Raw genomic sequence first — 17,681 nt, 5'->3', positions numbered from 1 at the left:
CGGCAGCGGACCGGGAAGTCTGAGGGAAGTGGGGAGGGAGGAGTCTGGACCTCCGGCAGGTCCCGGAGCTTGGGGACCCCCTCCTCCCCCGACCCCCGACGGGCCGCTGCGAGCTGCGGGCCGGGTCGGGCGCTGACGGGGCTGCGGGGGTGGGCGGGACCCGGCGGGGGGTGGGGGGCGGCGGGAAGGCAGCAGCGCCGGTCTCACCAGCACTAGGGCGAATCTCTCTTCCAGCTCGCACGGCTCCGGCATCGGCGTCTTGCCGGGCGGCAGCAGCAGCGGGACGGAGGGCGGCTCGCCCGGGCCGCCGTCGGTGCTCTCCAGGTTGCCCATCGCGGCGGGGCCTCCTCCGGGCCTCAGCCCTCCACCTCCTCGCCAGGGCCCTCTGCCGCTCCGACCTGGCTCCTCCCTCAGCGCCCGCTCCCCAGGCCCGATTCCTCCGCCCCTCAGGGGGCGCCTCGCTGTCCGGCGGGCGGCGGCGAAGCGCTCGACGCGCTGAAGCGCGCCTTATTCATGCAGGCCACGCCCACCGCCCCGCCACGGCTAACTGACAGCCGCGCCTCCCAATCACAGAGCCTCCCGCCCTCAGAGGCCTCGCGCCTGGCTGCGAGCGCGCCCTGGTGGCCCTTGGTGGGCATCCAATCGCTGTGCTTGCGGGACGATGTAGACATCGGGCGCGGACAGCAAAGTTAACTGGGAGATGTGGGGGATACTAGGGAGCTCCCCCATCTGTGGCTCACATCTGCAATTCCAGCACTGGAGAGGCTGCGGCAGGAGGACTGCTTGGTTTGAAACCAGCCTGAGCTACATAGCAAGAATGTCTTCTGTGCTTTTGAAGGGGGAAATATGCCTTGAAAGTATGGTTAAAATGAATCCTGTGGAGGCTGGAGATGGCACAGCTGTTAAGAGCACTGGCTGGCCTTCTGGGGGACCTGAGTTCGATTCCAAGCAGCCACACAGCTGCTCACACTTGTCTGTAACTTCATTTCCAGAGGATCCGATACCTAAAAAATGCACGTTTTTAAAAAGGTGATTACTGTGACCTAATGTCTATTTCGGGCCTGGCTTACAGAGGGTTTTATTATCCAAGAACGGTCATCTCTTTTCTGTGAATCTTTCTTAATGCACCTGGAGCCTTATACAAACTTCTCCGGGTCTCAAGTTCCTGTACAATGTGAACAGTATAGCCGAGGACGGAGGTGAGACTGTGGAAATAAATGGCTTGGGTTTGGTGGAAGCGATTTGTTAGGTCCCTCTGCTGCTCACAGTCCTCCAGCCGTGCTGGAGCCTCACCTCTAGACTCTCCTGCTCGCCACGCTGCGGTAAAGCCTGCTTTCTGGTGAGGTCAGGAGCTTCCATCTAGGTCATATGCTCTACCCTGGCCCTGGACTTGGCATTAGGAAGGATGAGCTTCCATCCAGAAGAGATTCAGAGGGAGATGTCTTTGTCACAGGCATCCAGGGAGAAGGAAGGCTTCGTGCAGATGGACAGGTGACAGAGGCACTCAGAATAAGACGTTATCAACGAGCACAGGTTCCTTGGGCTGGTATGAAGATAGAACATCTCTGCTCTGTCTTGTCACCACTGACGAGCTGACGGACTTCCGTTGCTTCTGTCAGCCTTTATCACCCCCTTCTTCCTCATTTTCTTTTAGGAAACCACTAGATACTGTTTTCGGCCGAAGTACAACTGGACTTTATCCCCCATCAAGGAAGGAGCTGGACTTGACCCAGGACTGCCGGATTTTGGAGATCGTTGATTGACCTAAGCCAAGCTGACTGTAGGACTAGTCAAGGCTTTAAAAGGAAGAGTCTGGAAAGAGACTCTGTCCTCAGGGCTTGTGACTTGTTAAACCACAGACCTCCAGCTGTTCTTGCTTACCTTGCCATCACTAGCCTACCGGAGCCTGGAGAAGAGCAGCTGGGAGGGGAATGCAGAAGTCGGATGACTGGAACCTGGATCTAACCTCCCAAGTTATCTCCCAGATGTAAAAAGTTATTACATGTCCCATACTGTTTTGAGCATTGAAGATACAGCTGTCAACAGAAAAAAAAAAAAGGAGCATACTCATTTGTATGCTCCAAGCAACATGGAGCAGAAATAGAAATTTGACAGGATGCCTAACAGCATGCCTTCCTCGTCCCTGTGTGGTCTTTCTTCTAATGTTGAAATCAGCCACCCTATACGATAGCTTCCTTGTTTCCTTCTCCATCTCCTAAACATGCACTTCCCCGACTTTAAATGAGAAACTTTGCCGTTATGTGTTTGTGTCTATTTGTGTGTGTACGCAAGGATACCCAGAGAAACCAGAAGAAGCTGTTAGATTGGATGAAGCTGGAGCTACTGGCGGTTGTGAGCCACCTGATGTGGGTGTTGGGAACCTCCCTCTCCAGCCCCCTTTCTGATTCCTTCAACAGACACTTCCAGAGCAGAGACATAATGATAAAACTGTAGACTCATATTAAACAAAAAAAAAGATAATTCGGGAGGGGAAGTACATCGCTATTCATTTATTATGGATAATCTAGGAGCATGTGACAGAAGAAACTTGACAAGATGCCCAGCAGCATGCCTCCATCCCTGTGTGGTCTCTTAGTCACCAGCCTTTAGCTTTTGGTTGCTCACGCTTAACTACCAGACTTAGAGGCTCTAAAGATCTTCTGGGGCTCACTAGATGACCACATTCACTGTAAACTCCCTGCTTACTCAGAGCCATTGTCTTCCTTCCGGCATTAAAAGATCTATATCTAACAATCTCCAAACCTTAGTGCCTCTTTATTCCCACGTTTCCTATCTCACCTACCTCCAAAGACCTTAGGCCGGGAAAGTAAGAGCCATGGAGACGAACGGATGTCGCCCAGGAAGGGGAAAGGCCTTGTGGGAGTAAAGGAAATGAACTGGGAAAGAATGTGAAAGGCTGAGGGACAGTCAAACATTTAACTAGGCTAAAGGATAGAGTGTGGGGAGAGAGAACAGAAGGTGGGTTGGGTCCAGTTGAATGGGGAATGTGGCACAGGGCTGAAGAAGTCACACTTTATTCTGTGTCCAGGTTAAGGTAGGTGGTATGTTTGCAAAGGCTCCCTGTTTATGACCCAGGCTATTCTTGAACCCGTCTGAGGTTCCCAAGTGCTGAGATGACAGGGTTTGCCACCACACCCAGTTTCTAGACAGCTTTTAAGTACATTCTTTGGGAAGATTCCCACAAATGCATTTCAGAGTCTAGAAAGGTCTACAGACAGAAAAATGGAGGAGAGTGGAGAAGAGGCTGTAGTGAATCAGGGTAGGAAGATAAAATAGAAGCCGAAAACAACCCTAACTAAACCAACCAGCATTGATTAACTATTTGATAAATAACGGTAAAAAAATATTTTATGGTGTTTATATTTTTAAGTGTAAATGTATTACTCTGGATAAAAGGTGTGTGTGTGTGTGTCTGCACATGTTAAAGTCAGAGGGCAGCTTGCAGGAATCAGTTCTCTCTGAGCATGTGAGTTCTGGGGATTGAGTTCAAGTCACCAGCCTTGGCAGTACATGCCTGTACCACTGGGCTATCTCTCTGGTGTGTGTTTTATAATTTGAGATGTTGTCTGTCGTCTGACTTGATCATTATAACATCATCAGAGGGACATATTATTATCTTAACTTTGAAGGTGGGTAAGCAGACTAAAAGGCTGCCTAGAAGAAATCAGTTAGCCTGGAACTGACCCTGGGCTTTAGTTTTAGATTTCCATATCAGTCTAATTCTCTCATAAGGTGTGAGGGAATAACAAATACTGAAGAAGTGAACCTAGTTTAAGAATAGCCAACCCTGGACTGGAGAGATGGCTTAGCGGTTAAGAGCACTGACTACTTTTCCAGTTCAATTCCCAGCAACGACATGGTGGCTCACAACCATCTGTAATGGGATCTGATAGCATCCAATGCACAGAGATCTGCCTACCTCTCTCCTTGTGCTCTTCTTTCTTCTGGACAATTCTTACTTATCCATAAAAACCAAGGTTAAAGGTCACCTCTTTCATGACATCTGTACCAAAAATGGCCAAGGACATCCCTGTGAGCATGTAATCTCCTGACATAACCCTTTTCATCACACCATGACATCATCAGGTTGTGTAAGCTCCTCAGGACAGGAAGATATTTCCTTGTCTATTGAGACTGTCACTCAGTGTCTGCTGCGTGCTCACAGTGAGTAACTCCTACATTCACCTTCATTCCACACGATGGAAGGCCTTCATTCCCTGTCACTCTTCCCACATGCAATGTGACGGCCAGCTCGTATCATCCCATGATCAGCAGAGGAAACAGAACTCTTGCAAGTGTTTTAAGGACAAAAACACACTTTAAAAAAAAAAAAAAAATATATATATATATATATATATTTTAGTTTTAGATTTCCATATCAGTCTAATTCTCTCATATATATAAAAATATATATATATATTTACTATATTTAAGTATACTGTCCTCAGACACAGCAGAAGAGGGTATCAGATCTCGTTACAGATGGTTGTGAGCCATGTGGTTGCTGGGATTTGAAATCAGGAAAAGCAGCCAGTGCTCTTAACCACTGAACCATCTTTCCAGCCCAAGAAACAAACTTAAAAAAAAAAAAAAAAATCCTTTAGAAAGTCTGGAGTATCTCAGGAGGGCTGGAGCACCGAAAATGCTCCAGCATTTCTGCAGTACAAGTTCGTTGCCAGAGAAACTGCTCCTTCTGCTGGTCAGGGATGGAAAGGCCCCTGGAGGCCTCGCGAGCCAGAGATCCTGCCGCTGTAGCAGGGCGCTGCCGCTGCCGATGTAACCAGGTATCAATATTTGTTTGCAAGGCTGCAACCGTCACCCAATCGCTGCTATAGAAATATATATCTTCTCCACAACCTTCTAGGGAAATGTTCAAAGGAGCAGGAAGGCGTCTTCCAGTCACTCCTGAATCTGATCCAAGTACCTGCAAGCCAGTCTGAGACTCGATCCTAGCTTTCCAGCCCCTGCGGTGGAAGTGCACTCGGTAAAAGGGGTGAGTGAGAAATGCTCACCACCTGTCTTAGGGTTTTACTGCTGTGAACAGACACCATGACCAAGGTAGCTTTTATAAGGACAACATGTAATCGGAGCTGGCTTACAGGTTCAGAGGTTCAGTCCTTTATCATCATGGATGGCAGGAACATGGCAGCATCCAGGCAGGCATGGTGGAGGAGCATCTGAGAGTTCTACATCTTCACCTGAAGGCTGCCAGTGGCATACTGGCTTCCAGGCAGCTAGTATGAGGGTCTTAAGGCCACACCCACAGCGACACGCCCACTCCAATAAGGTCACGCCTACTCCAGCAGAGCCACACCTCCTAATAATGTCTCTCTCTGGGCGAAGTATATGCAAATCATCACACCAGCCCAGACGCAGCTTATCTCCAAACCCACTCTCATTTCATTATCTGAAACTGGGTCTTTCCATCTGCACCTACGCCCCTCTCCCTTGCCTAGTGTTTGCGCTCTGGCTGTCTTGGTGTCTGGTGCTGGACTAGAATCTGCCCTTCGGAGTACAGTGTGCCCCTTTTTGCTATCTAGGTTTGATGAGTTTTTTTAGCTATGATTCTGAAGGTGCACTCTATAAGAGAATAGGTAAATACATTGGTATTCACCAGAATTAATAACTAGCCAGGCATGGTGGCTCCTGCCTATGATCCCAGAAACCAGCCAAAGCTCCAAAAGTGACATGCACCCAAAAGAGAGGGGCAGCAAAACCAAACACAAGATTCTTCTTTTCCTTGTAGGTGCTCAGCTCAGAGACATCACATATGCTAAGCGTGAAATCCTTTATGGCTTATGGATTTTCATTAATTAATTAATTAATTTTATTTGACTTTTTCGAGACAAGATTTCTCTGTGTAACAGCTCTGGCTGTTTTGGAATTTTCTCTGTAGACCAGGCTGGCCTGGAAATCTCAGAGATCTGCCTGCCTCTGCCTGCCAAGTGCTAGGATAAAGGCGTGAGCCACCACTGCCCACTGTAAATTGTTACCGAGACAAGATCTCAGTCTATCCATCAGGCTGGTCTTAGACCTCTGTCGATCTGCCTGCCTCCCAGGAGGTGTGAGCCACTGTCGCTACCGTCTCCGACCAGCAGAAAAGGAGCAACAACATAGCATTCTTCTCAAAGCGGTTTATTCAGGAACCTTACAGCATGCCAGTGAAAATCTTTCTGTCTCCTTTCTGTTTCTCTGCGGCGCGCTCCTCAACCAGCGAGGAAAGACGACCATCACCAGAGGATTCTTCTCAGATCATGCTTTATTGTGGGAGCCTCTTGGTTGAAGGGGAGAGCAGGAATCGAGGGGCCCCGAACTACCCTAGCTGTCCCCTTATATAGGGAGAAGCGCATACGGGCTTGCCATGATTGGTTGTCACCAGTCTGCTGACACCAGAGGCCTCGAGATTGGCCGGAGATAGGTTATGTACTGCGCATGAGCAGGGTGCAGCGCCTTAGCTGACAAGAGCATTACTATATATGGAGTTGTTTATCTCAAACCGTGAGGGAGCCAGCGCCATCTTGTAATGGCGTCCGCATTCAGCTCCCCACATTTCTCTTTCTCCTCTCTGCCCCCAAGCGCAGTCCCTTTTATCCTCTCTCAACTCCACCTCCTCAGTCCATGTTTCGTGGCTGCAGTTCATAGGTCTGTGTCATCTGGCCTGATCTCAAGTCATGGGTGCCTGGGCAGCTCGCATGGTGGGAGTGGCTAATCTCAGGGACAGGAGGAAATCGGGTGCTAGTCACAAGACTTGGCCAGAGTCCCAAGCGCCATCTTGGGACTGCTGCCACACCTGCTCTCCACAAGCCACCACGCCTGACAGTACTAAAGCCATCTGTTATTTGTCCTGTAAGACAAGGTTTAGCCTGGACTGGCCTGGACCTTACTCTGTGGCTGCAGAGGACCTTGAATTTATTATGGTGATTGATCCTCCTGCCTCAGCCTCATGAATGCATAGATTACATTAATGAACTCATGAGCCACGTGTGACTTACTAATGATCTTTGAAAAGTACTGTTGAGAGAACTGAAAGAAAGTGATAAGAGTTGGGAACAGGGGGCTAGAGAGACGGCTCAGCGGTTAAGAGCCCTGACTGCTCTTCCAGAGGTCCTGAGTTCAAGTCCCAGCAACCACATGGTGACTCACAGATCATCGAAGGGATCCAATGCCCTCTTCTGGTGTGTCTGAAGACAGCTACAGTGTACTCATATATATATAATAAATAATTTAAAAAGGAGTTGAGAACAGAGCTCAATAGTAGCACACACAAGGTCCTAGCTCAGTTCCTACTACCTACCTCCTAGTACAAAAAGGAAAGAAAAGAAAGGAAGAAAAGAAAAACAGGACAAATAAGTTAACATACCTAAAATCATTAATCATTATAAAAATACACATTACTAAATTCACAATGAAAGGCAGAGCATGTGACTCAGTGGGGTTTTGAATCCGAGCACCATAAAAATCAAAACCCCATTTAGTCAATTTACAATGAGCTGACACTACATAGCTAAAAACTGAAAGTCTGATTATACTATTGGTGGACGTAAAGAGAGAAATTAAACTTCTGAGACAGCCTCATGTGAAGTTGTAAAATGATATTCTGGGGAAAGGGCTGGCCAGTTGGTTAGAGGCTAAATATAAATAAATAGGCTGGAGAGATGGCTCTGAGGTTAAGAGCAGATCCCGCCTTCCGGGCTCAGGATACACAGTGGCTCAACAGTCTGTAGCTCCAGTTTCCGGAGAGTTCAGTGCCCTCTTCTGGCCTCTATGGGTACTGCACACACCCAAACATATCTGCATATATTATATATTTATATCTTAAAATAAAATAAGTAGGGGCTGGAGGGATGACCCAGAGGTTAAGAGCTCTTTCTACTTTCACAGGGAATGCAGGTTCAGTCTCCAGTACCCACATACTGCCCGTACTAAGTTACTTTTCTGCTGTGGTAGTAGACCGCCGTGACCGAAACAACTTACTTACAGGAGTCTACCTGGGATTAAGAGTGCATGGTGGCTAGAAGGAAGTAAGAGCTTATGTCTCAGTTCTCAAACATTAAACAGAAAGTGCCGTGGAATGGTCTCTGGATTTAAAATCTCAAAGCCCACCTCCAGTGATATAAAGCCACACCTCCTAAACCTGCCCAAACAGCGCCACCTACTGGGGATTAAGTATTGACAAATCTTGAGCCTATGGGGACATTCTTATTCAAACCACTACACTGGCTCAAAAACCATCTGTAACTTGAGTTCCAGAGGATCCAAACCCCTCTTCTGGCCTCCTCAGTACACATAAAATACACAGACACACATACAGGTGCAGCACCCATATAAAAGAGTTAAAATAAATATCTTTAAAAGCTAAGCATACATCTTTCGTATAATGTAGTGACTTGTTCTTGTTCTGTTTGATATTTACCCAAAAGAGCACATACATATACCCAAAGATTTGTAGTTGGACACAAAGGCTGACAGATCTCTCAGCCTGATTTACATAGTTTCAGGTGGGCCAGAGCTTCACACCGAGAATCTGTCTCAGAACAGACAAAGCAACATCAGGGTTATGACGGGCAAGTCCATCAATGGGAGAGTAGATAAATGTCTGACAGTAATCCGCATATGAGAATATATAAAAACTAATGGACTGTTGTGCTCTAGTGTGGCCAAATCTTAAAATGGTCCTGCTAAGTCAAAGAGGCCAAACCAAAAGGAGAGAACAGTCTACATGCTTCCATTTACATAAAGTTCAAAGAAGTCCAATTAATCTATCATGATAAAAGCAGACCAGTTTGGGGTGGAGGAGGATGAAGGCAGGTGGGGTCACAAAAACAGGAAAACAGGGTCTGTGGTCATGATTTCCTGTCAAAATTTACAAAATCAAAGTTTACATATATTTTTACCACTTGCTCTATATTCAGATAACTAAATAAAACTGTTTTTAAAGGAAGGCAGACAGAAGCCAGGGCTGGCACACATCATTAATCCCAGCACTCGGGAGGCAGGGGTAGCTCTGAGTCTGAGGCCAGCCTGGTCTACGGAGCGAGTTTCAGGACAGCCAGGGCTACACAGAGAAACCCTGTCTCAAAGGAAAAAAAAAAAAAGCAAGCAGATATTTGGATTGGGGGGGGGGAACTAGGCTTTGACTGTATTTACTTCTGTATTTGCTAGACATTTGCTTTCTCCACCAAAGTGAAAACTGCAGAAGGCTTGGGACTTTGCCTATTTGCACAAGACCATGTCTAACACCCAATGCAGCTTCTGGTGTACTAGAGGCACGTGGCAAGTGTTTGTTGAAGAAAGGAAAGAAAGAGAAAGGAGTTGGGAAAAATTCCAGTTCGCCCATGGAGAAAAGGGAGAACTTGATGCTGTTAAGCAAACACGGGAACAGGCAGCATGAGAAGCCAGAGAAAGAAGGGGCATCACGGAGAGAGAGAGGTTAGAGAGAGCCACTGGGGTTTGGGGTTTAGCAGTTAGAAACACTGGTGACTGAAAACAATACAGTTAAAAATAAAGATAAGTGGGCAGTGGCGGTGCATCTTTAATCCCAGCACTCAGGAGGCAGGGGCAGGGGCCCTGAGTTTGGGGTCAGCCTGGTCTACATGAAGAGTTCCAGGATAGCAAGGGCTACACAGAGAAACCCTGTTTTGAAAAACAAAACAGGGGGCTGGAGAGATGGTTTAGTCGTTAAGAGCACCGACTGCCATTCCAGAGGTCCTGAGTTCAAATCCCATAAATCTTTAAAAAAAGATAATATCTTTTAAAAGAGCAGAACCTGCCACTCTCTCCCCTAATCTCTCTTCCTCTGGTAAAGTTAAACATAACTACCATTTTCTTATGAAGGTTTTATTTGTTTTGAAGAATTCGTACAATGTTATAAAGTAGCATTAGCCGTCCTGGGCTGTGAGGGGTGTCGCTAACGTGCGTAATGATTAACAGCCCGGCTTCACGGTGCTGTGCCCAGAGCTCAGGTTCAGGTTCTGACGCTGGGCAAACTATTCAAGCCTTCTCTAATCTGTTATACAGTCACTGTTCCAACCTCGCAGGGCGATTGAAAGGACTAAATGTTTTACATATGAAACATCATGACTATATTGAATACTCTTCACAACAGATGTTAGCCAATGTTGTAAAAAAAGGCAAAATCAAGAGAGAAAATGAATTGGGGGGTTTGCTCAGTGATAGAGTGCTATGCGCACAGGTTTGAGCTCCAACACTGTAAAAATAAATAAAAATAAATGACATATTCTAACTTTTAAAGATTCGCTTATGTGTGTGAATGCTTTGCTGCACGTATATATGTGGAGCACATACATGATGTCTGGTATCCATGGAGGTTAAAAGAGGGCATCAGGTCCACTGGAGCTGGAGTTACAGTGGGTTGAGACCCGCCGTTGGGTGCAGGGAGTCAACACAAGCCTGCACAAAAGCAACAAGTGCACCACCTCTCCAGATACACACACACACACACACACACACACACACACACACACACACTTAAATTAAATAATTGTCAGGTGTGGCAATCGACGAATTCAAGAGATAGAGTCAGGCGGATCTCTGTGCATTCAGGGTCTGCTTAGTCTCCACAGGAAGTCCCATACTGGTCGAAGCTGGTCAGAGAAAAATTGAGATAGAGGGGTTTGTATATGCACAGGCTTAGTCTTGTAGATCCCAGTGACCTTCTGCCTCAGCACCCTGAGGAACTGTAGGCACAGAACACCATTCCAGACTTAAGAAGAACATTCACACAACCTGTAATCACAAGGTTATAACTCTGCCCACTAATAGGAAGCAGGGTCTCAAGTTACAAAGCTTAAGAGGCTTTCCAAAGCCTGTAATTTTTGCTTCTCGTAATTCAGGTCTGAGCTCTCTGAAATGACTAACAACTCAACAGATTTTCCTCCGAATTCGTCTATGTGGGAGAAGCTAGCCAGATTTCGCCTGCCCTCTTTTCCTGCCTATCTCTCTCTCACACTCCATCCTGAGATTAGGATGGACACTTGTTCTAGTTTGCCCATCCCAGGTCCAGCACTGGGTTTTCTCATTCAACAGTCCCACATCTGCCACTGGGTTACGTGGCAACTCCCAGGCAAACAGATGATGAGGGTTGTGTGCTTGTGGGTCTCCAAGCAAGCCCTAACTCTAGCCTGAGCATCTGCACATGAAGAGTTCTCAGAGCAGTCTGGGAGATAGCATTCCTTAGACCCTTCTCCTATAGAGCCACGCTATCCTAGGAGCATTTCCTAAGGATGCTTTTATGATTTCTGAAGAACAAACTTCCAGGCACCTGTGAGGAGTTACATATATAAATCTAGCTTGATATTAGCAGTAGAATAGGGGCCTAAAAATAGACAATGGTATGGAAAAACAAAGGAGACTTAGGGATCTTATGTGGTTTTTGTTTTTATTATCTTTTTATGTGGTTTGGTGTGTGTGTGTGTGTGTGTGTGTGTGTGTGTGTGTGTGTGTGTGTGCCTTTATATGACATGGTGTGAGAGATGAGGTCAGAGGACAGCCTGTAGGAATCAGTTTTCTCCTTATCCCATCTGGGTTCCAAGGACTAAACTAGCTTGTGTGGCTTGTTGGAAAGCAGCTTTACCTACTGAACTACCTTGTGCTGACTCACCCTATAACTTTATTTATTTGTTTGTTTATTTAACTTATTTTTAGTATAGAATAGAGTTTATTCAGGACATGGGGAGGGGAGTTAAGAGGGTGGTAGGGGCAGAGAAAGGCAGAGAAGAAAAGAGGAGTAGAGAAGTAGAGGCGGGCCATGAGCACATGGAAGAGAAGGGGAAGGGAAGGGGAGAGGAGGGGCAAAGGGGGTAAGAGCAAGAGAAGAGAGAAGAGAGAGCAAGAGCACCTTACAACTTTAAATCCCCTAAAAGTATTTAAAGCTCACCAACCAAACTGAAATATTGATGAAAAGCCCACACTGGGCTCTATTTCTCTGTAAAGGGCCTCGGTCTTCTGAGTACTGGGATCAAAGGTGTGTGCCACCATGCCCAGCACATTTTTAATTGACCCTAGTTAATTCCTTGTCTATGTGGGGGCTGGGATCTCTTTCCTGAAGCTTTCTTAGAATCTATTATATTTAGCTGCAGTTTGCTGCAGCTGGTGCAAGACCATATATAAGAATAGTGCCTAGCATAGGTTTACCAGGGGAAGTATCATGAAAGTTACCCACCCATCCTGCCAAACCTTGGTCTTGCTTTTTGGAGGTTTTGTCTGTTTCTTGCTTAGGTACATGTGACTACTTTATACCCAGCTGTTTGCTCTTAGTTTCTCATCTCTAATTCTCTGAACTCATCAATGTAACACAACAATGTAACACGACAATGTAACACAACAATGTAACACAATGTAACATAACATACCTTTTAACCCCCTTGTCTACTGTTACTGTAACACAAGAGAAAAACATGGTTTTCCTTAAGGGCCCTTCTCCCTTCTTTCCCACAGAAGTCAAACTCCTGCCTCATGCACTCAGACTTTTTCCTGTATGAGTACCTGTCTTTGTTAGTGTTTCCACTACTGTGAAGACACACCATGACCAAGACAACTCTTAGAAGGACAACATGTAATTGGGGCTGGCTCACAGGTTCAGAGGTTGTATCAAGGCATGGCAGGGTCCAGGGACACATGGCACAGGATGAGCTGAGAGTTCTACATCACTATCTGCAGGCCTCTAGGAGAACACTGGCTTCCAGGTAGCATGGAGGAGGACCTCAACGCCCACCCCTACGGTTACACCTTTTCTCCAGTGGGACCACCCCTACTCCAACAACATCACACTTCCTAACCATGCCACTATCTGGGCCAAGCATATTCAAACCACCACAGGACCCTAGTGGCTCAGTGTTCTTAACTGCTGAGTGGTTTTCCTTTAATATGTTGATCTTGTTAATAAGCACAGTGCTCTGTCCACACCACCTGTCTCAGTAACTTCAAATTCAGTCAGACTTTGTTTCTTACCCCAAAAACCCATTTTTCTGTTTCTCCCTGTTTTCTCCTGAGTAAGAGCCAGCAGTAAGTAAGCAGCCACAGAGCCTCAGTGTGGCTATTATGCAGTTTTGAAATTTCCTCCACTCAACTTGGCCCATTACTTTGAAATTTAACCTCCTTCAAACTTTCAGGACACAGGCAGAATGTAGTCATGTGCTTTGTCAGAATAGAATATGAATGGCCTCTACACTGTTCCTGTTAGAGTCTTGCTTCCTTCTTAACTTTCAAGGTCCTGGCCTTCAGTATGCATATTTCTGCCTTCTGGTTTTCCACACTCCCACCAGAGAGACCTGTTAATCTCTGCTTACAGCATTTTAAGGTTTTGATAGAACCTTAGACACACCATGCTTAGGTACATGTCTATCCCACCCATAAACTGTCTCTAATGTCTTAAGAGCCACATGGCCACAGAGTCACAGCAATGATTACATTTCTTGGTACCAATGCTCCATCTGTCACTTTAGTAATTGCTGTTGGGAAACTACCCATCAAAAGCAATTTTAGGGAGAAAGATTTGTCTCATAGTTTTAGAGGATGCAGAGCATCCTCATCCTAATGGGTACCGCGGGGTGGCCACCAAGAGAAGACTCTTTGGACATGGATTGAAGCCAATAAGAAGGCTTTATTAGCCAGCTGGCGACTGCACTTGGGTGTTTGGGATCCCAGTCTATCACTGAGTCTTTCTCAGGACGAGCTTTTAAGCACAAAATGAATATGTCCTGGGTTGACATGCTTTAGTTAATGACAGTTAGCCAGAAGCAGAAGTACAGAGGGCAAAAAGCAAGGTTCCTACATTTCGGAGACTTTCCCAGAACTGTGGACTTTGAGGGATTAGGCCTCTGTTTTCATTTTGGAAAGCATTGCTGTCTACATGCTGATTCTTGCCTGAATGGTATTTCCATCATGGAGTCAGTATGCTAAGGTCTGGGACCCTTTTACAGTGGGTGGCTTCATGGGAGTGGGGGTGGGGTGAAAGTATGTGGCTAAGACTCCTTACTTCCTCACAGTGTGGGGGAATAAGGACTCAGAGGAAGAGGGAAAAAGAGAGGAGAGGGAGAACTAGAAGTGGGGTCTAGTTACAACACACACAACCCACTTTCCAGGAAACCACTTCCTTTATATTAGCTCCACTTCCTAAAAGTTCTATATAAGAAGCTTCTATAAAGTAGCTTCCTAGGAACTGGAGAGATGACTTAGCGGTTAAGAGCACTGACTGCTCTTCCAGAGGTCCTGAGTTCGATTCCCAGCAACCACATGGTGGCTCACAACCATCTGTGATGAGTTTGGATGCCCTCTTTTGGTGTGTCTGAAAGAACAGCAACATTGTACTTATACATAAAATAAATAAACTTTTTTTTTTTTTTTTTTTTTTAAAAAGTAGCTTCCTAGAACAGCACCACCAGCATGGGACCAAGTGTTTAAACATGTGAACCTTTGGGGAACATTTTTCAGTCAAACCATGACACTGTCCTCTAAGTATAAATAACAGTTATCATATGACCTGTCAATTGATCTTTGGATAATTTTAGTACCTTTTTGTAATACTGTAGCAAAACACTCAAGGATGGAGTATTTTGCTTTTAAGCAAATAAATATACTTTGTAATACATAATATAAAGTTTGTAAAGTATGTACTTATAAGGAAAAGATGTTTATTTAGTATACAGCTATTCACATCTGGTGATGGTTTTCTACAGAAGCACTGTTGATAATAGTCGGGAAGTAGAAAGAACGCAAAGGTTGGTCAACCTTTAATCTTAGCCATACAAACAGAACACACACACACACACACACACACACACACACACACACACACGTATCAGTGACCTCAGTATACTGTTGCACTGGCTAGTTTTAGGTCAGCTTGACCAAGTGATAGTCGTTTTGGAAGAGGGAACCCTTATGTTCTCAAAATGCTTCTGCTGCACTGACCTATGGCCAAGCCTGTGGCGATGCATTTTCTTGACCGATGATTGAGTTGAAGGGGCCCAGCTCACAGCCCTGCCTCTCTGCGTGCTCCCTGTGGACCAGAATGCAAATCTCTCAACTGCTGCTCCATTGCCATACCTGTCTGCTTTCTACCCTGACGTGCACGGACTAACCTTCTAAAACTGTAAGCAAGCCCCCCCAGTTAAATGTTCTCATCACAGTGTCTCTCCACAGCAACAGAACGGTGACTAGTTGCAGGATATCTGCTTATACTGTGGACCCTGAGATTTTTATACTGGAAAAGCCTGTCGACAGGGTGGTGTGGCTCGGCCCTAGCACACACCTTTAACCTAATATCTGTTTATCGTAAACCAGATTGAAAAACATCAACCATAGGTCAAGACATAGAGCAAACAACCCGTTGACAGGTAGTGAACACAGGAAAAACCCATAGGGAATGAAAGGCATCAGAATAGATGAACAGGAAGTAGAAAGGAGGGACATTCGGTTGGAAGGGAAAAGGGTCCTTCTGGGATGTGGGTTGGAGGAGGAGGGTCAGCTGGGTGCTTTGGCTGCCTCTCGGAGCCAGTAGGCTTTCATCACAACATCTGGCTCTTGAGTCTTCATGTGGTAAAATCTAATGTTTGGGATTTTAACAATAACAGTGACAAAAACTAAGTTAACCCGGAGCTCACAAGGTTTGGAGTTACTGCCACACTGGCCGCCATCTGTTTTTGCTGCTAAACCATGTTTCGTTGTATGGCTCTATTGTTTGTTTGTTTGATTAATTTTTCAAGGCAGGTTTCTCCCTGGAGCTCATTATGTAGACCAGGGTGACACTGAACTCAGAGATCCACCTGCCTCTGCCTTATGTGTACTGGGACTAAAGGCCTGTGCCCACATGCCTGGCCTGAAACGTGTATTTTTGAAAGGTGTATTGATTTATTCCACCTCAGTGTTTCAAATTAGCATTCTGAAGCAGGTCTCAAAAGCACCCCCAGAGTGGAGTTTGTCGGTGTGTGTCTGAAATCCCAGCAGTAGGAAGGTGAGGGTAAATGGGTTAAGTTCAGAGTTAACCTGAGTTGCTTGATGAATTTGTGGCTAGCCTGAGCTATACAGACTTAGAAAAATCAGTTGTGTTAGTTTTTCTCTCTTGTTTAATTTTAGATATTTTTGTTCCTTTTGATTCGTTTTCCCCAACAGGGAACATCTTGCTGTGTGACCAAGAGCCGGCGATGGCCCTCGTGCCTCTCAACTTTGCAGTATTAGTGTTACAGAAGTAATGCCAGAGACGGCCACAGCATTGTCATGTTCTTCTTACAACATCATTTCTTTCCAGTTTTATGTGCACGTGTGTTTGGCCTGCATGTGTGTGCACCTTGTCCCTTGCTACTTTGTGGGTTCTTCCTTCTATCTTTATCCACCTTTATGACCCCCCCTGACACTAGTAAGAGAGGGAAACGGATGGAGAGGAAAGGGAGGAGAAAACAGTCAGGGGTTGGAAAGGAGGCCATGTTATGGTTAGACTACTTCCTGCTGATTGTGGGGGGAGGGTACAGTTTCCGGGGACAAGTTTGATCTTTGATGTCACGATTATCTAATTTCTTCTTCGTTTCCTTTTTTTTATTGAAGAACTTTATTTTAAAAAACAAAGATAAATGTACAAATTTTAAGCATTTCTGCATAAAAGTATATGAATACATTTTTGTCATTGCTTGGCTTTTTTTTTTTTTTTTTTTTTTTTAAGGTTTGATACTCTGCATTAAGATCTTACTAGTTACAATGAGCATAAAGTACATGTAAAACAGGATGTAACCTGGAATTAGTCAAAGTTTTCTTGGTGTGTAAGGAGTAAACATAATGGTCTTTTTTTTTTCTTGAACTTCACACAGTCTATGAGTTGTTTCTGGGGTGTTCAGAGCTTTCTGGGGGTTAGTATCCAATTATCAGTGACTACATATTATGTCTGTTCTTTTGTGACTGGGTTATCTCACTCAGGATGATATTCTCTAGATTCATCCATTTTCTTAAGAATTTCATAAGGGCATTGTTTCTGATAGCTGAGTAGCACTCCACTGTGTAAATGTACCACAATTTTTGTATTCATCTACTGACTTCTTGTTTCTTCTTTGGTAACAGCTACTCAACAAACTTCAACCAATAACACGTAACAACTCACTCCACTTTTGGGGCCCTAACATTTTTAAATCCTCTGAGAAGTCCTCAGAATTCCAAACACCACACAATCACAGGAAATGTCTGAAGCTGGCAAAATTATGCCCGTCCCTGCCAGAGCACGAGGCAAATCACAGTCAGCTGCTGTGGCAGCCCCACATCCCACTCTTGGAACTAAAATAAAAACACATTCTTACAATATTTCTGTGTTTTTTTTTAAACGAAGCAGAAATTCCAAGATTATCACTACATATATGTCTGTGAGAGGGATGTTGGATCACTGGAACTGGAGTTACAGACAATTGTGAGCTATCAACCAGGTGCTGGGAATTGAACTCAGGTCCTCTGGAAGAGCAACCAGTGCTTTCAACTGCTGAACCATCCCTCTAGCCCTTCTTTTTCCTTTTTATTTCATTTTTCTTTTGAACTCTTGTGTTTTGGGAGAGGTGGGGGGCAGGGTCTCACTATACAGACCAAGCAGGCCTCATACTCAGAGATCTGCCTCCTTCTCTCTCCTGAATGCTGGGTTTAAGGGCCGATGCCATCTTTCTTGAACA

The 17,681-nt window shown here is 45.4% G+C and overlaps 1 protein-coding gene across 3 annotated transcripts in view; it reads right to left on the bottom strand.

The window, feature by feature from the left end:
• The window catches only part of FMNL3 (formin like 3), a 50,933-nt gene extending 50,477 nt beyond the window's left edge, over positions 1 to 456 (bottom strand). For all 3 annotated transcript variants that reach the window (XM_080939097.1, XM_080939098.1, XM_080939099.1), the window contains exon 1: positions 208 to 456. In XM_080939097.1, coding sequence (XP_080795223.1) covers positions 208 to 333 — 126 coding nt within the window. In that variant the 5' untranslated portion in view covers positions 334 to 456. The remainder of the gene's footprint in view (positions 1 to 207) is intronic.
• Between the last annotated feature and the right edge of the window lie 17,225 nt (positions 457 to 17,681).

Source organism: Micromys minutus (assembly GCF_963924665.1).
Source record: "Micromys minutus genome assembly, chromosome: 27".
Lineage (NCBI taxonomy): Eukaryota > Metazoa > Chordata > Mammalia > Rodentia > Muridae > Micromys > Micromys minutus.
This window is presented reverse-complemented; position numbering and strand designations above follow the sequence as displayed.